General features: G+C 42.9%; 1 protein-coding gene across 1 annotated transcript in view; it reads left to right on the top strand.

Moving 5' to 3' along the window:
- Nucleotides 1-23,645, top strand: part of STMN3 (stathmin 3) — a 28,252-nt gene extending 4,607 nt beyond the window's left edge. The window contains exons 2-5 of the mRNA XM_081011656.1: nucleotides 8,462-8,557; nucleotides 10,486-10,661; nucleotides 12,166-12,357; nucleotides 14,280-23,645. Of these exons, the coding sequence (XP_080867782.1) occupies nucleotides 8,462-8,557; nucleotides 10,486-10,661; nucleotides 12,166-12,357; nucleotides 14,280-14,339 (524 nt within the window). The 3' untranslated portion in view covers nucleotides 14,340-23,645. The remainder of the gene's footprint in view (nucleotides 1-8,461; nucleotides 8,558-10,485; nucleotides 10,662-12,165; nucleotides 12,358-14,279) is intronic.
- The last annotated feature ends 92 nt before the right edge of the window (nucleotides 23,646-23,737 follow it).

Here is a 23,737-nt window from a genome sequence, read left to right as displayed (position 1 = left end):
ACAGAGATATCATGGATGCCTTAATAAATTCCTGTTTGGATTACTGCAATGCATTGCACATGGACGTCTCTGCAAATGTTCCGGAAACTTCACGTGATGCAAAATATGGCTGCTCAAATACTAACTGGGAGGGGCACTTTCAACTTCACTGGTTACTTGTTCAATTCAAAGTGCGTTTTTCTCTTTAAAGCCCTGCATGATCCTATGTTGTCATCTCAGGCCCTTTGGGACAACACAAGGTATATCAGGTGGCTATGAGAGAATGGGCCTTTTCTATAGTGAAAGGTCCTCCCCATCCCTGGCTCACCTGGCACCTATTTCAATATCCTGCTGGCAGCAGGCAAATACTACGTTTTTACTTTCCCCCAGGTCTTTTATACCAAGTTATAGTTTAATACTGTTCTAGGATTTTATTCCCCCGCCCTCAGTTTTGAACTGATACACCGCTGCAAAGTTCAGTGTTTTAAAATAATTTTATGTTGTGTATTAGCTGTATCTGTTGTTTTATTGAACTTGCTGGTTTTAATCCATTTAAGCCAGCCAGAGAACTTTGGTTGTAGGGTGGCCTGTAAACTGTACACATGTTAAAATAAATGTTTTCCGTGCAGAAAATCACAATTTAAACTTAAAGGCTCTCAAGCATTAGGATTGGGATGCGTCTGTTTTTAGAATCTGGAAGGTGCAGATTTCTCACCCTGTATGACAAGCTGTGCTTGCTAAAAGTTCTCTTTCTTCATAACTATTCAAAGTGCAAGAATACTGCCCTCCTTTATATCTAGTTATTTTGCAAGCTCACTTGGGACATGGTGTGTATCTATCAGTTAAATGATGATGTCATTTCTCTTCTTTTCCTTTCCTTTTTCCTTTTTTTAATAAATTCACCCAACTCTATATTTTCATCTTCCCCCACTCCTGCATGACTATGGTTCTGTTTAGCTTTGTGTTTCAGCAGGGGGTGAGCACTACAGCTCAAGGTCCTAGTTAGTATGCATGAGCCTTCAACACATACCACCTTTCAATGTTGCCTTCTGTCCCCAGAGATTTTTGGAACACTCCTTGACAGGCAAAGACATCCTCAGAAATGTACTGATTACTGCATGAAATCCATACAAATAGTACGCTTTCTGCAGTGAGGTTTGACCCTGCATTGAGTGGACAACTCGGACCATTCCTGGCAGTCCTGGGAATGTGTTGCTGTCCACTGGCACCATCTCTTCAGCAGTGATATTGGAGAACAGTTGGATCTGTGCCTGTCGTGTCTGTTGAAGAGCAGAATATGTCTGGGAGGTGTTTCTGTATATTGGGGTGCACCTCATCCATCAAGATGGGGGGCCTGCATTTGATTCCACATAAGCTGAGTTTCTTCTGTGATAAGATTTCTTGGGAGAATCATTCAGATTTCCAGTTCTTAGTACAATCCTGGCAATAAAAAATCCAGATCATTCAGTTTCCAAATCACCTGACCTAGATTGTAGCTGATAAAGATAAGTCACACAATCATGGCCAATGTGTCCTTATTAGAGAGCTACCATAATATTCTACAGATGAAATGTTTTAAGCATGGCTTTGGCTAAAAGAGCCACTGATTATTACAAGCTTATTATAACAATCTCACACAAAAGGAAACTATGGAAGAAGTCTGAACATGTCTGTACTGTCTACTAAACACTAGTTTTGTTGAACTGGATCTATTTTTTTTACCTTAACTGAAAGTCTGGAATATCTTTGCCCCTGTATTCTGAGTTTATGCTTTGGTTTTTGTCAGTGGGTTTAGTTACAAATACAGTTATCTTTGTTCTGAGCAAATTCAATATAGCCTTTGGCTTAAATTTCAAATGAAAATCATTCTTCTATTACTCATTGTTGACATTCTCTTTCTTTGAAGAAGCACATTTTTCATTGGACTTTGCAAAGACACTTCTCCCTGCAAGGTTTGTTCAACTTCCTTGTACACACCTTGATCTGTCAGCCCCAGCTGGCATGTAGTCTGCTCCTAATGCTAAAAAAAGTAGTTATTGAACTAAAAGAATTAGAAGAATTTAAATAGATTGTTTAAAGTGGAATGATACAGAAACAAAAGCACACAGATGGAGGTGTTCTACCAAGGCCACATAGAGGCTGAGTTGGTAGAACATGAAAATCTTAATCCCAGGGTCATGGGTTCGAGCCCCATGTGGAGCAAAAGGGGTTTGGACTACTCTCACGGTCCCTTCCAACTCTACAGTTCTATGAACTAAGTCATCTCTATCAGCTTGGAACCTTAGTATGTCCTTTTTATATACCAGACGGGTCTTTTGGTACAGACAAAAAAAGGCATTCTCTGTTCTGTGACAGAATGAAATTATGTGTTTGTTTGCTTGTTTTGCATAATTCTGTTTATAATATCCAAGTTAGCAAAGGCTCTTGAAAGGCTTGACAATGACTGAAGAAATGGAAGGATGAGGAGGCCTGGCGATTGAGCCAGATGGACGGCAGGAACTAAGGAACAGAAGCTGTGGGGACAGAAAAGTGTGCTGTGCCAGCACTGGGAGGCTGTTCCAGACCCCTTCTAAGTTTTGAAATTTTACCAGGCATTGTTCACACACCATCCAGGTTTTCTCTGTGGTAATCATAGCCAGAAACTTGTTTTATTTTTTAATATGATAGTCGTGGTTCTCAGAAAGCTAGAATTTCATCAGAGTTAAGAGTTCATGGATCAGTTTCATATATTCACAAAATACACATGACCTTTTGTGCAGGTAACCCATGCAGCTGTCTGGGCTCTACATCTGGAGTTTGGCAGCTGCTCATAATTAAAATATAAAATGTTTGGATGGGCCTTTATGCCAATAGGGCCTTCTTCCCCAGTATATTTGTCCCAATAATGTGGGTGAAGAACAGTTTCCCCAGGTAGCCTATCCAGCACCTTGTTTGGTCTACTACTTATTACACAGTTTGCTAAATGATCCTGATCCATTATCTGTGTTTTCATAATGCATCAGTAGCTGCAGGAGCAATATATAGGACCCTGAAGAAATATGAAGGAGGCCTCTTTGGACTGAAACAGCTGGAAACTGAGCAAGTACATTGCCCAGCATCTTGAAGGACCAAGCAACACATCTTCTGCATCTGTGCACATGGAACACTTTGCTAGTTTGCACCAGTCAGACATTTGCAGCAGTTTGCCCCATTGGCATCTTAGTGAGGCAGCAAAGCTGTGTGGTTTACAAAGAAAATCAATAGCAAGGTCAGAGAAGCTTCCTGGATGGCCTTTACTGTGTCCATCTGTCTAAAGGAAAAGTGAACTATTGACTAGTTCCCCCTTGAGATGACTTTGATAGATCTCTTCAAGTAACGATTAATGCATTTCCCATTATAGAGCCAGCATAGTTCTTACGTTGTTCTACCTTGATCATACAAGGACTCCAAAGCAATGGGTGTGTTTTCCCTGGGGATCACTTTTCATATGCTCACGTTCCTCCCTTGTTCCTGTCCTCTCGCCCCCACCCCCATTTATGCATTATTGACTTTTTGATCTATAAATCTATAAGTGCTTCTGAACTGGAGCTTTGTTGCCTTCAGTTATGCCCCCAGAGGATTATCAGAACTTAGGCAGCTGACCTTGCAATGCTGCAAATCCTGGAGATGGCTACATCACTCAAAGAATCAGCACACTAAGTTTTCCATCAGGCTCCTGTGTACTTCCCCACACATTATGTTGACCTGTATCATCCTTGGGGCAAGCATAGCCTGTTCACAGCATTCCAATCACCCCACTTCTACAAAGGAAGGCAAGAGCAAAGGTAGCTTGTTGAACAAGGTCTTGCTCAGAGCCTGGAGAACTGGACTCTGATGCCAGCTCAGATTTAGCTTCCCTGGGTGGCTTTGAGCAAGTTGCAAATAGCCTCAGTTTGTACCTCTGTAAAATGGTACTAATATTGGCTTGCATTAGAGGATGATTGTGAAGATCAATGTTATTTAGGGAGTGGTGATCATAGAATTGTAGATTCGGAAGGGAGCAAAGCTCCAAACCAACTCATCAGTGGATTTAGGTCCTAACAACCTCCAAAGCAACTTGGCTTGGCTTGGATTGCCTAATAATAATAATAATTACAGTGGTACCTTGGTTTACGAAATTAATCCGTTCCAGAAGTCGGTTCTTAAACCAAAGCGTTCTTAAACCAAGGCGTGCTTTCCCATAGCAGCAGGGGACTCAATTTACAAATGGAACACACTCAACATGTTCTGCTTCCAAGGCAAAGTTCACAAACCAAAACACCTACTTCCGGGTTTGCAGTGTTCTTAATACCAAGATACCACTGTATATAGTAACAACAACATACACACACACACACACACACACACCCATCTGACTGGGTTACCCCAGCCACTCAGAGCAGCTTCTAAATTACAGGTCAGACTGTCCCTTAAGTGGTGACTACAGATCTTGTCACAAAATTGTACATTACAGGACTAACTAGATTTTAGGGCATCTTGCTGCAGGGAAATTCCATTTGGGCAATGTAGTGAGTCAGTAGCCAACCACTTTGAAACAAAGAAAACCAAACACTAAGGGAGCTACTGTTATTTTTTATTGATTGGGATATCGTCTGGGATTTGACAATATGCTAGAGGCCTTTTCCAATACCCTTACTGAATAATATTTTGTCCCAGGGACCATTCACAAGATCTCTTTATACGATGAGTTTCTCATTAAAACACTTTATTTACTGTTTTCTTAAACAAGGTGGCTAAAGAGTACAATACTCTAAACTTCCAGAGAGTTGTTAAAAGGCAGAATGTCATAAAATGTGAGGGGAAAAATATTGTTGGGTGGATAAATTATGGTAGGCTTATGAGAGCATTTCAAAATTTAAAAGCAGGGAAACATGCAGCTCAGTCCTATGCATGTTTACTCAAATGTAATAAGTCCCACTTATTTCACTGGGTCTTATTTTTAAGAAAGGCGTATATGAGATTGCAACCTTAGTTGCTGTTTTTCATTTCAGGGGAGGGGGATAGTGCAAGTGCTAAATCAAGGCTAAAGAGAAGAGGTGTGTCTTCTCACATGAAGCTCTAGTGGACCTTCATGGCCATTGAGCAGCTCTCCTGCTGTTTGTGCCTTGTGTGTGACTTTTGTTCATGTGGCATACAAATTCATTAAAGCCAAAGTGAGCTACGTTTAAGCCAAAGTTAACAATGAGTGAATCCAGACAGTACAAGCTGCAAAATAAACACACATAACAATGCATATGCAAGTGATTTGACGTTTCTTACATGGAAATTATTCCCATCTGTGGTAGAAACTCATTAAGTGTGGCCCTTTGTCGGGCTTGTGTGGCAGCTGACTCAGCCAGAAGTGGTGCTGGAAGAACAGCTCCTTCACCTTCAGCCTTGAGCTCTGCTTGCGAATCAGAAGGGAAGTGGATGGCAGACCAAAGGGGTTTTGTGCAGGGACTGTGTGCCTGCAGAGATGGGGGAAGGCCAGGTTGGCTCTGGGAAAGCAGCCCTGAGCAAGGACAGCCTCTCTCTTTGCATTTCCCAAAGCTGCTTTGTGACAAAACATGGCTCCAGCTGGAAGACTCAGCTAAAACTTCATTTAATTGCAAGGGGTTGAGTTCGGAGCAAAAGCTCCTCCAAATTTCTTCCCCTGTGGCTTCTCCCTGACTCTCCAGTACATCCACAGCCAAGAGAAGGGCTCCTCCCCTCCCTCAATTTGTGTTGACTGGAATCAGCTAATTGCTGCTGATCGCTGGCGCCAAGATGGAGTTAGAGAGTCTGAAATGCCAGGAGATGTACACATCCTGCTTTCCTCATCTCATTAGGCTGCTGACAGCAGCTGGGATGCATTTGTCTTCCTCCCACTTTTATCTTAATTGATGAAGGGGATGGGGGCTTCACTACATGACAGGAGGAGAGTACAAAAGACAAAATTGGGGACAGGCTGGGGCTGAGACGGAAAGATGCCCCAGCATTGGGCTTGCAAGCAAGAAGACACAGCAGCTGAGATTATGCAGTATTTGGCAGGACCTTTAAAATACAAGACCCAAATGGAGATTGTAGGGGGCAGGGACAGTTGCTCAGCCCAGCTTTTTAAAAAATCCATTATTCATATATTGCCTCCAGCTGCAGATGCAGGTTTGATATGCATTGCTTGTGCCTGCCATAAAAGTAAACTGGCAGACAGCTGAGTTGTTTTTCATACCTGAAGCTTAAATCAGATGAGTTAAGTTGGCCCCTAAAACCTACACTGGCAATAAGGTGCATTTGGGTCTTTTTTGAATTCTTTCCTGAATTTATGTACATTCACATCTGACACACACATACATATTCAACTGACTCACTTGCTCTTCTTAGTGTCTTACACAAAAATAAACAAAAGAAGCAGGGAAACTGATGGAATTGGTTTGCTGGTCACACATGGCAGTGCTGCGTCCAGGCAAGAACACTCTTTAGAGATGAGCCAAACACTAAAAGCAATTTTTGGATTTTGTATGTTTTCTACATTTGTCATACAAGTAAGTACATTTGAATATCTTGTTAAATTTGCAACTTCCTGACTTCTCACGGGGGCTCCCCTTGATAATTTTTAAGCAATTCAGAACAAGATTTCAGAATATATATTATTTAGGTTAATTAACTTATCCAGAATGCCTTATCTATGAGACTTAGCAACTAGAGCACTGGCTGCCAGCATCTCACTATAGTTATCTTACTTCTGTTAATACAATGAGATGCAGTCAGCAGGTACTCTGGTTTACTGACAGCTTTTGGTAGATAGAGGCTGAGAGACATGAGATCCCCAGATGATCTTGCTACTTGATTACTAAAGAGACTATTCACCACTAATTATGGTTATGTAGAATCCGTTATGAACGCCATTCATAAGATTGCCATTCATACTCTTCTTCAGTGTATCTGAAGAAGTGTGCATGCACACGAAAGCTTATACCAAGAACTAACTTAGTTGGTCTTTAAGGTGCTACAGGAAGGAATTTTTTTATTTATTCATACTCTATGACATTGAACTCTATATGTTGCAGTTTTCTGTCTGAAAATATCCTTTTGCTTATTGTTTTATAACTTTGCTGCTTTTGCAAAGATAAAGCAATCTTAAACTTGCAAATCCCCTCCCTGTCCGCACAAAGTAAGTCATTGACATTCCCATTTTACAGAATAGAAAGTAACTTGTCCAGAACCAAACAATGACTTGGGACAGACTTGGGCCTACTTCCCTGGACCACAAACTTTTTGTTTTTTTTGTTTCTTTATTACCTCAAGGATACAGGAGCCGCTTCCATACGGCTGGACCTCATGTTGTTACACTAATGCCAATGTGAAAGGGTTGGCAACTGGCAGTGTCAATAAACACTAAGTCAGGAGCAAAGTGGAAAGTTGCCCAATTAGGACTCCTCTTCAACAGATGTTATAAGAGTAGTATAGGACCCAGACATGCACTCAGCAAAAGCAATTTAGAACTAATTCATAATTCAACTGTCTGTCCATTGACTAGCTCATTTTGGCTGTTCTCTTTCTGGTGCCCATTTCTTTCCATTTTACTCTTCCTTGTTTTTGAGTTATGAGGAAGGGTAAACAACAGACCACTAGCCTAATGCTGGAGAGAAGTACCAGAGGAATCCCACTGCATGGGTCAGATAGCAGTTTGTCTGAAGACTTTGGTAAACTACTCACCCAAGAAGAAATACTATTCAGCCTGGGAAGTGGCTGACTGTGATGCTGCCCTGATCCCTGGGTCTGAGTTGATGAAGCAGAAAACTTATCCTGTTACATCAGCCAGATGTTTCTCAATGACCTGCATATTTGCTTCATGTTTGTGTTCCACGGTGCACCTTTAATTGCTATCAGATTTGTCTGAGGAATTAGAAAATGGGAGAGGGGAGGAGTGGATTGCCCTGGATAGGACAACACAGTTTTTTTTTAAAATGGACAGAAAGAAAGCTGTTTCTAGTAAAGAGAAAAACAGCCTACCTGAGCAAGGAGATGAATACCCAGGGGCACAATCCACAATGAATTTCCCATGCAGATGCCCCATGGAAATGAATAGAAGAGTCGTTGGGTTGCATCCACAATGAATGGACATGACTATCTTTGATCTTTTCATTTCAGTGGGTCAGCACTGAGTAAAAGTTAGTTGGATACAACCCATCTATTTTTCTAACTACAAGGTATTTTCTTGTAGGCACGAGAGAATGTAGCTGTTTGAGAACTCTGCTCAAAGATGCATGTGAGGCATTCAAATGATCACTCTCTTCTTACCTATGAAAGCTACTTTTACCATTTTGCTTTATGGTGGAAGTGTCCAAACACTCTTGGTTTTCTCCTTTTGAGATTCTGGAAATAGCTCTAAAGAACAACCCAGGCTTGTGGCGTGGGTCAACATTTTACTTCATGTCCTCTGAAAATAGCAAATGGCTGCCATTAGAACTTTGCTCACTGTTGTTTTTTTGTTTTGTCTTTCTAGCGTACAAAGAGAAAATGAAGGAACTCTCTCTGCTTTCATTGATCTGTTCCTGTTTCCACACCCAGCCACACCCAAATACCATATACCAATATGGAGGTAAGTATCTCATACTGCTGACCTGACTGATCACTAAAAGTCAGGGTTAAAAACAAGTTAACCTAAAAAAAAAAAAAAATACAAATAGAATCAGCAGCTGAAGTTGTAGGTTATAAAATAAAATTATGTATTTAAATAGATGTCCAACTTTTCATATCTGGGTAGGCTTACAGATGCTGAAAGCTGTACTGCCAGATTTATCTATTTATCTATTTATCTACTTGCACTTTGACGTGCTTTCGAACTGCTAGGTTGGCATGAACAGGGACTGAGCAATGGGAGCTCACCCCGTTGCGGAGATTTGAACTGCCGACCTTCTGAACAGCAAGTCCTAGGCTCTGTGGTTTAACCCACAGCACCACCCGCTTCCCGTAATATGGAGTATGTGTGTTAAATTAAGACATGGCTGGCCATTCTACAGGAGATAAAGGGATAGCAAGGCGGTTCCAGGGGCCTGCCAGACAACTGCCCACAAGTTCCCACTCTGCTCCAATTCCATTAGAAGGCCGCCATTCTGAAGTGTAGCAAACAGAGAGGGAGAGGGGAAACAAAGCTCCTTTCACAAGCCTACTTTGACCCACTTTTTCTTCTAGATTCTTTTGATTATTGTTTTTTAGTTTTTCTGTTGAGAAAGATGTGATATAAATAGAATAAGTAAACAAAGCAAGTCATTTCGCACATTCAGTTGCAAGTCATCAAGCAGTGAGTAATCCAGTGATGTACATGCACATGTGATTCAAGCATTTGTCTGCTTAAATCCTACTGAAGCTGGTGGGAATTTAGTGTCCCAACTGTGCTCAAGATTGCAGCCTTTGTATACTGTGGAGGTGTGCTATTTTATTACTGTATTCGAAATTCCATAGAATCATATTGCAAGGGTTTTTTTTTAGTGTCAGACAGCCTGTTTTGTGATAGGAAAAAGGGAAGCAGAACTCAAGGTTGCACTAAGAACAATATATTGATCCATGGCATTTCTATCAGTAAGTCTCAGAGAGAGCACAAGCTATCTTTTGAAGAGATTGAGCCAGTTCCTCATGAACTTCAAATTCCTATTGCACCTTGGAAGTCTCCTCTTTTGCTGCCCTGCTTTCTTTCTTTCCCTCAGAGTTCAGCATGCCTAATACCTGCAAGCAATGCAGGGTCTCGTTCATTCCCCAAGAGTTGCTAGCCCACTGCAGAGGATGATATATCAGGATTGGCATTGGTGGCATAGTCTGAAGCCACAGCTGCTGCACAACACTCACATTAGCTGATAACTTTCACTGGTTGTAGAGCATATGTACCATTAGCATGCAGAACTGAATCAGCTATGCAGGATTAGTTGCAACCAGCCTTAATACTTAAGGAGGACTCTGCACTTTCGTAAATCCTAAAGATTCATACATGTGGAAAGAGTATTTGAGAGACCATTAGAACTGCTCCAGCTACAATGAAGAAAAAGTTATGACACAGCACATTTATTTATTTATTTGATTGATTGATTGATTGATTGATTTCTTACCTGCCTTTCTCCATAAGGTTCCAGGGTGGGTTACAATAAGTTAAAACGCAATATTGAAGTCAGTTAAAACAATTTACAACCCAAAGACTAGGGTGGATTCTAAAATATATCTGCATATGTCATGTGTCAAAGTCTAGGGTAAAGAGGTGCATTTTCAGCATGGCAAAAGGTATGCAATGAAGGTGCCCGATGCACCTCTGAAGAGGAAATGCCGCAGCTTAAGAGCTGGCACACAGAATGCTCTTTCCTGGGCCGCAACCCTCAGAATATCAAGATGGCTCCCTCTGCTGATCTTGAAACCTGAGAGGATCTGCAAAGGAGGAGGAGGCAGTCTTTCAGATAGTCAGGGCCTAAGCTGCTAGGACCTTACTTGACACTACAGTTCACACCCCTCCATCCTTTTGGTACCTGTCTTCTTCTTGCTCAGATATGGAGGTCAAGCAGCTGGACAAGAGGGCTTCTGGCCAGAGCTTTGAAGTGATTCTGAAGTCACCTTCTGATTTGTCCCCTGAGAGCCCAGTCCTCTCCTCTCCCCCCAAGAAGAGGGACCTGTCCCTGGAAGAGCTGCAGAAGAGGCTGGAGGCTGCAGAAGAGAGGAGGAAGGTAATGGGATTGTCAAGGAATTGCCATTGAAGTGCCATTGAAGAGAATGCCTTCTAAGAATGCTTTGACTAGAGCTAAAATCCTGTGCTGCTGAGGGCTTATGAAAATCCTTGCAATTCTGTGGTTCAGAGTCTTCCAAAATGTATGTGAGCAGAGGAGAAATGAAGACCTGTCCCTCTCTCTTGAAGGAGACTAACCAAGTCGTAAATAATACTAGTGCATTATCAATAACATTAAGGGCTTATGTGACTGAAGTGTTTCACTTAGTGAATGCTGCAGCTTATAGGAAAGATCATTACTGAATATTCATACCCCAGTCCCTTTCTCATTTCCACTCTGGTCATGAGTAAAATTACATCTAGTGCAAAGAAACAAACTGGAAGATTAGCTGACCCAGAAGGAATAAAAAAAACTTAGTAATGTTAAGAAACTGACAAATCCTAGATGGTAATATAAATAAATTCAGTGGATAGAGAGCAAAGTTCCAGATACCTGTTTTATTTCCAAACACTACCCACCCGGTTTGCAGGTGTAAATTTGGCTAATGCAGCATTGTAAAAACAGGTATTATGAACATTGAAACACCCAATGTTTTAAACCAGGGGTCAGCAACCTAAGGCCCATGGACCAGAAGCGGCCCGTGGAGGTCGTTTGACCGGCCCATGAGCTGCCCCTGAACTGAGTTGCCTGCTTGCGCGCTGCGCTAAACTGGTGCAGCATGGTGCGGGGACTCGCTTCTGCGGCGCCAAAAATCGTGTCTGCGCATGCACAGAAACTGGAAATCGCATCTGTGCACGTGCAGATGCTAGAAATCGCGGGTGTGTGCACTTGTGCATGTGCAATCCAGCCCACAGAGGGATCTCCGCGGGACTGATCCGGTCCAGGCAAGATAAACCTTACTGACCCCTGTTTTAAACTATTTAAAGGCTATTAGAGAAACAGGATAAACCTATAAGGCTCCACCACACATGCAAGGGAGCTGAGCGGAGGGGAAAGCAACAGAGGAACTGACAGGGCAGAGTGGCTAACCTCCAAGTAAATTCCCTACCTCTTATCAGGACCCCACCAATTTTTGCAGCAGTGGGGAAAAGGAACACAGTAAAGCAGGCAAGGAGGAAGGATTGAAAGTCTCCACTCAATCCAGCACCTTCATGGGGGTGCAATTTCCCCCCTTCTTAGACACCAGAACCATCATTTAATGTGTGGAGAAGGGGTGATAACCCCCTCTCCTTAGCTGATCTACACAGATCAGCAGAGGAGCAGGACTCGTGTGTCCTGTACACAGTGGTGGTGATCACACCCACATTGTTACGCAGCCTCTGGGGGTTAAGCCACTCCTGCAATAAGAACATGTGTAATAGATACCATGTACAATATTATCTGGTATGGGGTAGCCAGGCATTGTGATAAACTCCACCCAAAAAGATGATGCACAGGCACATTGACCGACAGTTGGCTATTCAGGAGCCTTTTCATCTAATCTGGTTTGCTGGTTGCGTTGTAGAGCCAGGAGGCTCAAGTCCTGAAGCAGCTGGCGGAAAAGCGGGAGCATGAGAGGGAGGTGCTGCACAAGGCCTTAGAAGAGAACAACAACTTCAGCCGGCTGGCTGAGGAGAAGCTCAACTACAAGATGGAGCTGAGCAAGGAGATCCGTGAAGCTCATCTAGCTGCCTTGAGGGAGCGGCTCCGTGAGAAGGTAGGTGCCAGAGGCTCACACCAAACAAATCCCACACTTCCCAGTATCATTTCTCATATGAAGAACATGCCCCAGCTCGTTTCATATCACAGGTGATTCCAGGGACCATGAGCCTCCTCTGTGGAGCCCCTTTGTTCCATTCAAAGGCACCTTAAAGACTGTGTTAACAAAATGAACTCTACTTTTTGCTGCAGCTGTTGCATGTTGAGAAAAAATTTAATAGTTTCATACATTAGATTGAGGGTGCACAAAGCCCGTTTCCCAACTCCTGTATGCAGCAAATGTCTGGCATAATGGGGACCTGCCAAAGCTAGATGGCTTTCAGGCAAAATTTATACGATCTCTGCTGCAGGTACCTAACTGCGTCCCCAACTCCGTACTTCTGTTGGAATCTGGTGAATGCCCAATTTCAGCTAGAGCGTGGTGGGCTGCCCTAAAACATTGGCTCAGGATTTCAGTTTTAATCTAGGGAAGGGTCTGTACCAACATTTGACCAATGAGGAATTTGTCAGCAAATGGCAGAAAACCATGGCTAAAAAAGCCACCTCTATTGGTCTGTCTCCCCCCCAACTGTATTACCTGGGTTACGAAGGTGCCCAAAAGGTTTTAAAGCAAAGATTATGGGACAATGCACACAGTGACTTGCGATCTCGATTACACGCAGTCTGTAGTCCGCTGGCAGCAGGAGTTCAATATGGGTATGTCTTTGAGTTAACATCTTACATCAAAAACCTGACAGTACCTAACTATCGAAGGCTTTTCACCAAAGCCAGACTAAATGTCTTCCCCTCTGCAGTGCTGGATGGTAGGTTGAGAGGAGTTCCCTACCAGGACAGACTTTGCTCGTGTGCTCAAGACATTGATTCCATAAATCATATTTTGTTGCATTGTGCAAAGTATGAGCAGGCCAGGGCTGAACTGATACTACCCTTGCTGGTCCCTTTCCCGGGAAAATCAGAGGCTCACTATGTCAGGTTCCTACTGAAAGACCGGACAAAAGCTAGAACGTTGGCAGTGGCAAAGTTTTTATCGGTGGTTGCAAGAACAAATGAGCCCTATATTCTAAACAAAATGCTTGATTAACCTGGAGGTAGGCTGTATGAACTGTGTATTGATTTGTAATGTTTTGTTGGGTCTCTGGACCGTAATAAAGATTGTTGTTGTTGTTGTTGTTGATTGAGGGTGCAAGTAGGTGAGACAGCTAGAGACCCATGACCACTCTGAGGTTTTATTATAATCAAATGATATATAAACTTTGGGAAATCAAAACAAATGAAATAAATGATCTGGGGAGGTTTAAAGGGCAAATGCAACTACAGTACTATGACGGAATGGTTAGATGTAGATGGGCCTCCCTCGTGTCCTTTCCTCAGGCTACAACCCCCAGCCCCATTTCCCTGATCCAAATACACAGACCACCCCCAGCCCCCAAGCTGCTTCTCATGGAGAAAAATATTCAGGTACTATGATGGAACACAGAGCAGCTCCTTGACAATGAGTGATTTTGATGGGGAAAATACACATGAGAAAGGGTCAAGCCCCTTTCCCTTAGTACCACAGCCCTGATCTACCACCCCATTTCCCAGGGCATTTGCCTTTTTAAAAACCAAAGGAGAACTGATCACAGCGCTCACACTAGAAGATCTTGTTTGGTCTTTAGTGTGATCGCCAATGAAGTCTTACTCAGAGTAGACTCATTAAATTCAAAGGACTCAAGTTAGTGCAATCCATTGATTTCAGTGTGTCTACTCTGAGCAGGTCTTAGTTGGGGATAACCCTTAGTCTTTAAGATGCCTAAAAACCTCTGTTTCTTCTGCAGCGGACTAGCAAGTTTGTCCCACTGAAATTTGCTTGAGACCAGCAAGGAAGCATCAGCTGTCATGGATACTTTTCACACTGCATCTCATTTCTGTCTCTTTCAGGAATTGCACGCAGCTGAGGTGCGCAGAAACAAGGAGCAGCGGGAAGAGATTTCTGGATAAAGGGCTTTTCTACACAACTAGCACCTGCTTCCTAATAACTAACAAACAAAACTCAACACTTTTTTTTTTGTCTAGATGAGGCAACATCTGATTTCTCCATTTCCATTTCCCTCCCCCCACCCACCCTTCCCTCTGGTGTACCAAGCTTCATATCTCTCTCCTCTCTGTATCCTTAACTTGTGGGGGTTCATAGGGGCCTCTCAGCAGAATAGCAACTAGTCCACAAACATTAAATATAGAATCCATAAACCAGCTTCTCTTCGGGCTTTTCTTCAGGAAAAAAAAAAAGATAAACCTTAAAATAATGCACAAAAATTAAGATGACACGCTGAACATATTTGGCAATGTTGTGAAGGTGAGGACTGTTCTCTATGAAGCATGGGCTGCTCTTGGTAGTTGTCTCAAGTGAAGCAACAGTGTGCAGTTGGACAAAGAGAAGCCTGTTCTTGACAAGTAGGGTAATGGGCAATTTCACATGTTACAGGGTTTTTTAAAGACATAAATCTAGCTTTTAAAAGTACACCTGAAATGTAAAGTGAGGGCAACACAGTTGAACCAGTATTGGCTATGGCTTCTTGCTGGGCATTGCTTCAATGGCAATATGTGTCTGCCACTCTGCAATGTGTGAAAAGGACCTACTAAGCCCTTAGCTTTCTCTGTGGCTGAAGTAGGGACTGGATGATTGAGGGATTTGGTTAGAAAGAGCCTCTTGCAGCTTATTCCTTGCTTTCTGTTGTCTGATTTGGAGCTGTTGGTAAATTAACTTAGTAGTTCAGAGCCTGTTTAGCCTCAGACCTAATCATGCCTATGAATTGAACTATGCTTTTATTTTCACAAGATTTCTCTTCAGGGCAAAGAAACTGGCTAGGCAAGGCCACTGCATGATCAAAAGTTCTGTGGTAAACAAGAGGTATCTTGAAATCTGGAGTATTTCAGATACCAGTATTTCACGTTGACTATTCACATCATCATAAAAGATACAATGTGCAGGACTTTAGCTAAATATGGTAGTAAGCCACACCTCCCCCGAAGGATGGAAGCATCTTGTCAGTAGCATTACAGGAGGCAGAACTGGAGTACAGATCACACACCTTTGTTTTTTTCAGGTACTATATTGTAAAGGACATAAAACCCTCTGTCACCATCTCTGATCGTTGTAACTTCCTATAAGTAAGGAGGGGAGACTGCCTAGGAAAAGTAACAGGGAGACATGGTAGAATATATGCATCTGTGTTAATTGTGACGTTTCAGAGATACAAACGTGAAAGCAACTGAATATTTTTTATTTCAATAGTGCCTCCCCGCCAAAAGTAAAGCTTATGATTCTGCATAGCTAGTAGAAATGTTCAAATACAATCTTCAGCGGTCCAAAGGTCTGTTGGAGCCAATATACACATTCCCCTAAAACAATTGGGTCCCAAAATTACCCAACTTTAAATAGCAAAATAGATGCTTGGCACCATCAGTTGTCAATATTATTCACTTAATTGATAACCCTCCTTCTTGCTCATGGTATTAAAACAATCAAGATGCAGAAATTAAGGCAGTGTTATGCTTTCAAAATTGTAATGAAATTAAAAAAAACTGCAACCAGAAAAACAAAAAACCACCCTAATCTTCCTCAGTCCCTAAATGCCTGATGGGAGAAAAGGGCTTTATCCTACCTTTTCCAAAAGTTAAAACAGTAAACAAATTTAAAATAAAGGTTTTCTAGCACATGCATGTTTAAATAGCTGGATCCAGCCCCCTTTCTCAATAAAACAGAAGCAGCCACAATTGAGAAAAGATGTAAGGAAAGGGCAATCACTCAGTGTTTAGAGAATCTGCTTTGCATGCAGAAGGTCGCAGGTTCAATCCCTGGCATCCCTTTGCCTTGTCTGAACTCCTGGAGAGCAGCTGCCAGTCTGTTTCCGGAATACTAAGCTCAATAGGTCAATGGTTCGACTTAGTATAAGGCAGTTTCATAAGTTCCTAGCTTTTGCTTTTATATTAATTTCAGGGAAAGCCAGCCATTCAAATATGCATATGCCATTCCAAGTGCGTGTGTTTTGACATTTAAATCCAGATAACTTTTCTTTTTTATAGTGGAATTTAAAAAATAAAGCATGCCTCGCCCATTAGGCTGGACATGGCATTGGCTCGGGGGTGAGGTATGTGTGGTCAGCCTCCCACTCTGCAGTTCAGTGGGTGGCCTTTTCAAGTTATTGTCTCTCAGCCTAAAGAATGCCACCTGGTTGCTGTGAGGGTTAAGAAAAAGTCAACCACTATAGAAATGATGTGCCTCATGGCACATTGTGCCATACCCCAGGGAAGGGGGGGTGCTCCCTATTTCCCCATGACCCATAGCTAAGGGGTCAAAGAAGGCACTCTAGTCTGCTGCAAGAATGACTTTATTTCAGGTCTTCTACTTCAGCAGGCCAGCCTCTGCCATGCCCCAGGTTGCTCTCAACAGCAAGTGCAGCCCTTCTGTAGGCCTCCTCTCCTTGGGTGCCTGGCTTCCATACTGTTGGCCTTGGCAGACTTAAGCCCAGGACTTCAATGTGTTTGTGTGGAGGAAGGGAGGCCAGGTAAACTATTCCCTCTTTGGCTTCACTGAGTGGGGCTTAAGGAGTCTGAAGATGGCCCCTGGCAAGGAAACAAGGGCAGCCTGTCTCCTGAACTTCCACTGCCCCACTGCCCCATCTCTGAGGCTTTTAAATGTCCTCCAGGTTCCCCCACCTTTCATTCCAGCTGAGGCCCAGCAGCTGCACTGCTTTGCCTCCCTCTGGCAGATGAATAAGAGCCTTGCCTAGCTCCTTCCAGAACAGGTGGAACCTCCTGGCAATGTCCAACTATTGCCTCCTCAGCAGCTATTGCACGGTTGGCGCTTGGTGGTGGGGACTGGGGCCTTCTTAAAGTACTGGCAAAGGTCTAAGAAGGCCCTGTGGCCCATCACAGACATGGTTGAATGAATGCTGGTTCTAATGCAACATCCAGTCTGACAGGAAGAGATTTATTGTAGGCAGAGCTTTAAGGTAGGGCCAACTGTATACATATTTGCTCAAAAGTAAGTTCAATGAGGATTGTATCTTAGTTTTGTGTGCATAAGGTTGCAGTGCCCACAGCTAAACGTGTTGTGTTTTTAAAGCATTTTTTTGGGTAAGTTGGGGGCCCAGGTCTGTTCCTTCAAAAGTACGTCCTGTGGAGTGAGTTTTCACAGATGAGGTCAAAAGGAACAGTGTAGGGAGCCAGTGCTCTGTAGGAAGGAAAGGAATTGGCACAATTTGGGGCAGAGTATGATGTCAATCTGCTGTTACATCTAGAGAGCTCTCCATGATACATTTCTGGCATATTGTATAGTGCATGTGTACAGGGGAAAGATGGGACCAAAACTAGAGAGTAGTGCAAAGGAATCAGGATGTGCTAGACGGATTTTAATTTTAAAACAGACTTCTGAAGCCTGCAGAAGAAAAATGTTTACAAATACAAGTGGTATTTCAAAATACTAGGATTATCAACATTCCCTTTCTAACAACTCTTTCTAACCTATTGATATGTCACTGAGACCATTTGGTAGCTTGGGAGTTTTTCATCTGTCACATGATGAATCCTTCATGTCCCATAAGCCAAAAGGTGCTTTGTTAACCACTAAGACAGTCCTCTTCAGTGCACCAGAAGCATGGAAAGTGGGGGTAGGCCTTTAATCTCTTTAAGTAATATAATCTAGTTCAGATTGAAGATCTGCCTCCTGCCAGTTCCAGCAGAGTCACCCTAGTTAATCTCATGACACTCCAGTTATTTAAGTAGTTACTGTGTGGGCTAGAGAATGATCCTACCTGTATGCAAGGCTGTTTCTTTGGCTACTCTTAAGTACCTCTTAGATAGCACTTTTAGTACAAAGGGCATTGCAATGCAATTTTTTGCGCCCTGTAAAAAATTCATCCTTATTCCAGTTTTTAAGATGAAAGCTAAGGCTGAGAGACAATGACTGTCCACAATCAAACATACAATTCAGCCTACATCAAACTAAGTTCAACCTGCATTGGCCATAGATCCACATTGGTTCCAAAATCTTAAAGAGTTCCCACTGAAGGAAGGGCCTGAATTGTGGAGCACCAAAACTTACTCCAATGCCAGCCCCAACAGTGAAAATAAGTATTTTGTCCTTGAGTAGGTATTGCTACATACTAGCCTAGTATCTCTCCCTCTGACTATTCCCTTCTTTTTGTTTTCCTGGATCTGCAATGATTCCATTCTTTGTGGTTTCTGGTCAGAACTCAGTTGTGCCTTTTCAGACATCAGGTAAGCGGTTTGATGACCCATGTGCCACTTTGGGGGCACCAATGTTGTCAGTGACATCATGTTGTAGATGCTTCCCCCTCCTTCTCCCAGTGTCTCTCTTGTCTAGGTTGTACTATTACTTCCTCTTTGGTGGTAAGGGTTCTTATGGGAACTGCTTCTCTTTGAAATTCAGAAATGGGGTAAGACAATTTCTTTTCTAGTAGAAAAGGCCTTTACAGCCATATTGGAGCCATAGTTCTCAAGCATGACTACTTTGTGCCTCCTAGATTCATTAGAAGAAAAATCTAGACTGGATAGACCCCCAAGGTCCATGGAACCATTAGGGAAGCCATCTGGGGCAGGTGAGCATTCAGCCAACTGATCCAGTCAAGGCACAGACAAAAATTGGCTGGAAGTCAGGTGGAGCTGTGCCCCTTCCCCAGCACACATCCTGCCTTTCACTTGGGAGTACCAGGGCATTAGCAGAAAAGCTTTGTTTCCAAAGAAAGGGGCCATGTCACAATGAAATGTCTGTTCAGAGGCTCAGAAAGAAAATAGAAGCATCATCCCAGGGGTGGCAAGACAGGTGCTTGGAGCCAGGAAAGAATTGGGCTTGAATGTCTGAGCTATTGCATCAGTTTCTAAATAGCAGCCATCCTAGAAAAGCACCTGTGTATAATGCAGAATCATCTCATCCATGCTATAGTGATGATAGTTTAAAATGTTAAATAAATTTTAAGGAAAAATAGAGTTTGTGTGTAAGAAGTGGTTGCAGTCCTCAGTGCCCATGTCCTCTGGTGGGACCTGGGAAAATGTCTGCAAGATGTTAACGATGTCTTATTTGCTGTGGTGCTGGGTGTTTGCTTGGTGTGTACTTCTGACTTGCTGTAAATACTGTTTTTAGTACTATGGTTATGATGGCTGATATTGATAATAATGGTGGCAACAACTAGAAATGTCATAGTCATGAGCACAAGCTCAAAAGCAGCATTCACTCTGGTAGTTATCCATTTTGCATCAAAAGCATTTAGAGTCAAGCATGGAACCTAGTTTGTCATTGGAGAACAACCTCTACCTGAGCTGTACCACTTCAGGCTGCAACGGGGGGCTCACATGATTGAATGCTCCTCCCTATAAAAACAGAATGCATATGGAAAGCTATCATTTCAGGAATAAGGGGAGGTTAAAGCTCTTCTCTGATACCTAGATTTGTATGTGCAGGGGTATTTTTATAGTAAAGAATGTCTGAGCATTCCATCATGAAGTCCAACCTACAGTCTAAAGTTATGCAGCTTACTGCTTTGGTGAGAACTAGGCCAGAGTAAGTGGGACGCGGGTGGCGCTGTGGGTAAAACCTCAGCGCCTAGGACTTGCCGATCGTATGGTCGGCGGTTCGAATCCCCGCGGCGGGGTGCGCTCCCGTCGTTCGGTCCCAGCGCCTGCCCACCTAGCAGTTCGAAAGCACCCCCGGGTGCAAGTAGATAAATAGGGACCGCTTATCAGTGGGAAGGTAAACGGCGTTCCGTGTGCTGCGCTGGCTCGCCAGATGCAGTTTGCACGCTGGCCACGTGACCGGAAGTGTCTGCGGACAGCGCTGGCTCCCGGCCTATGCCTATAGAGTGAGATGAGCGCACAACCCTAGAGTCTGGCAAGACTGGCCCGTACGGGCAGGGGTACCTTTACCTTTACCTTTAGGCCAGAGTAATAGCAGGAAGAGTTAATATCAGTGCATTCTCAGTCTTTTTTGCTTACTGGAACAGATGGGCTGTTTCACATATGAAGAAATCTATAGATTTGGGATAGAAACACAGATCAAAACAAGGGGGGAAAGTGTGAGAATTCAATAGTAAGTTGAGCAGGTACTGGAATAAACTGTTCTGAGGATGGTAGGAGGAAAAGGGCAGAGTGGGGGGAAATTCAAGGAAGTCTTGACATTCTGAAAGGTCTGGGTCCACTTTAGTTTTCGTCTGTTGAGGTCCAAATGTTCCAGCCTACCTCTTAAGGTAGAGGCAACTTTCAACTAGACAGAGGTGTCATATTCTCTGTAGGTGCTTCCTTCCACTTTCTGACCCTACAGTCACGGAGCTCGGTGTGTTCTGTGGCTGCTCCTTGGGTCCCATTCACCATTTCAGATCTACATAGCAAATGATGCACAACCAGCCCTGATTTTGTGATGCTGTTCTTGAAGAATAACTTGTGTTCTGGAGACTCTTAATATGTGCAATCATTGGAAGTCTTAGGGTTGATTTACAAATGTGTGCATCCACTATACCAGGGACAGCCAGTCTGGTGCTCTCCAGCTGTTGTAGGACTACAGCTCCCATCATCCCTGACTTGGCCAGGGCTGATGGAAGTGAGAATCTAATATCTGGAAGGCTGTCTCTGGAAGTTCTGCGGTATTAGATCCAAATGGCCAATGCGCACGCACAAAAGAGTTTAGCCCTTAGGGCCAGGCTTTCCCAACCTTGTGTCTTCCAGACATCTGGGGGGGCACCAGATCAGGGAAGGCTGCCTTAGGCAGTCAATGAATTCTGCCCATAGTGCTCACTTAGATATGAAGAATGGGATCTTTATTTCCTTCACTTTTAACTCTTTCAGTGCCTTGAGATATAGCCTGCATATCCAAGGGTACGCTGATGTTATCAGGCATGTTGTCAGGTGGAAATTTGTATCAGGTGTTATCAGTACAGATGCATTATGTTGTGAAATGAAAATGATACCAAATGTATCAGGATCTCTACATTTGGATGTATCAGGGAAGCCAGGAGATGAGTTTATCCAGTGTCAATCGGTGCATCCAAGAAAGTACTTTTTCTATAGAACTGGATATAACTTGAATTACAATGGGTGCTTATAAGGATATTTTACTCATGGTGCAAATAAATCAGGAGGGGGCTAATAAAATGGGCAGGTACCCACTTGAATTGATTGTGGAGAATTCTTAACTGTGGTGCACATATCCACAAATTAAATTCATGTCTGTTTGATTCCTAGAACCCCCAAAAAAGAAATTGGGAGATTCTAAAGGAGTAAGCAAAAAATCCTAAAAACAGTCTGCAATGAGGACTTGGCATGCTCAGTGCTTGTAGAACACCGGCTAACAGTTGAGGGGACCAAAGACCAGCATGTGCATGGAAAAGTATCCTGAACAGGAGTGTTCTACACTGCATTTTGTTGCAGATCCTACTTTTATAATTTTTTTTTTAATGGAACTGGAAATTCTTCATTATGTATCCGTGCCTAGATACAGTTCAGTCTTAATAACATTTAGGTGTGCTACTGAAATGCATGCTGCTTTGAGAGATTATGAACCAAATTAACTGCCACAGCAACTAAAATTAAGGCTGGGGGAGGGAGGGAATCAGCTGAGAGGGACTAAGCAATGCTTAGGAGTCCCAGAGTGACTTTACACATTTTCAAAGCTGAGTTGCCACATTTCCATATGCATATTGGTGGACCCTGCTCAGTGCAAGAGAAGATAAATTTTGCAATTTATCATTAGTAAATCCAAAGAAGGGCTACAACAGTTCTGTATCATATTCCAAGCACTAAATATTCCACTTATTTTAAGAGAGCCACAGACCTGCCTTTAAGGGGGGAGAGAGAGGTTGTAAGGACTTAATGGTCTTTGTACATGCATACTTAGGAAATTTTCATTTCAAGCACTATTTGGTTGCTGTGCTGTTGAACAAAGCCAGTGTTCTTGTTGGGGGAGACTTACTCTAAATCAGTGGTTCCTAACTGGTCGTCTGCATCACCCGCCCAGGGGGTCTGTGGCACCATTCACATAATAAAATGCACCCAGTGGCTGGGGCAACCCAGTCAGATGGGTGGGGTACTATTATTATTAAGAAAAAATTCAAAAGTAGGTGGTCCGTGACTTGGCTTTTGAAAAACGGGGGTGGGGGGCGAGTGTCCTGCAGTACTTGGCTAATTGGGAACCACTTCCCTAAATGTCCTCTTGCAAAGTGGTTATTGCCCAAGAACTGCAATCGCAGCATAAAGGAAGTTTCCTGCTGCTCCATGAACATCCTTATAGTAGCTCTAGGTATTTTATTGATTGCCTGGCTCAAATGGCTCCATTCAGGTACACTTGTAGCCAGCAAGTACTACATCACTAAATGCATGTGGCAAAATTCACACACAAACAGATACAAGAGACAGTTGGAAGTAAGTGGCAAGGAATGACTGTTTATGGCCCTGTTGATGTTACTATATAGCAGATTTCATATTAAGGATCACTAATAAAGCTATTTCTGTGGTCTTGTCTCTCTTGAGCAATGACAACATAGGCACATCTCAGCATTTGGGTTTCTACAATCTGTAAGCTTACTGTAATGGAAAGAGAGTAGTGACCACTGGATGCTAGAGGTGCGTAAGATGTGTGAAGAAAGGATGCAAGCTTGCTGGATTTCTTATTCTAGTTAGCAGATGAGTGGATCAACTTTCTCTACAACTACCGGTATTATGGCTACACTTCCTTGGAAGGAAGTCCAATCAAACCAAACAAGCTTACTACCTGGGCAAACATGGTTATGACTGAGCTAAAAGGCTGGTGAGCACCTTTCATATATAAAATGGAGAGACCTTCACAGGTGAACTGTAAAGGTTGCTGTTTGATAAGCATTATGTAAAAATATGACCCTAAAAGTAGGCTCCTATTCATGCAAAAGGAGGCTCAGTCTACAAAAGCGGACTTCAAAACACCTAGGTAGCTGTCCAAAATTAGATGGTGTTTCAGTTCCCGTACCCCCCCCGCCCAGAACTGCCCTCCTATTCCCTCCTGATAGTCTGTTTGAATGTTGTTGGCCTTGCACAAGATTCACTTCTTAGGATGCAGCATGTGCTGTCTTTGTCCTTTCCAAATAGACAGGAAAAAAGAATGTGTAATAGTGCCATGAATGGACTTTTCTCACTCTTTAAGATAAGCCTCGTCCGATTCCTTTAAATCTACCACGTGCATTTCATTGTCAAATTGAGGTTGTTGTTGTGCAAAGAAGTGATTAATGAGGAAAAAAAAGAAATAAACTTGGTATGAAACCACAACTCTCTGTTTTTATTAATTCATTTAATACAATTAGTTTTCCAGCACAGCAGTTCTTTCTGGGAAGCTCTTCAGCTGCCTTGCAAGACAACAC

Source organism: Podarcis pityusensis, assembly GCF_964106645.2.
Source record: "Podarcis pityusensis genome assembly, chromosome: 6".
Lineage (NCBI taxonomy): Eukaryota > Metazoa > Chordata > Lepidosauria > Squamata > Lacertidae > Podarcis > Podarcis pityusensis.
Note: the sequence above shows the minus strand (reverse complement) of the source record. Positions and strands in the feature narration are given on the sequence as shown.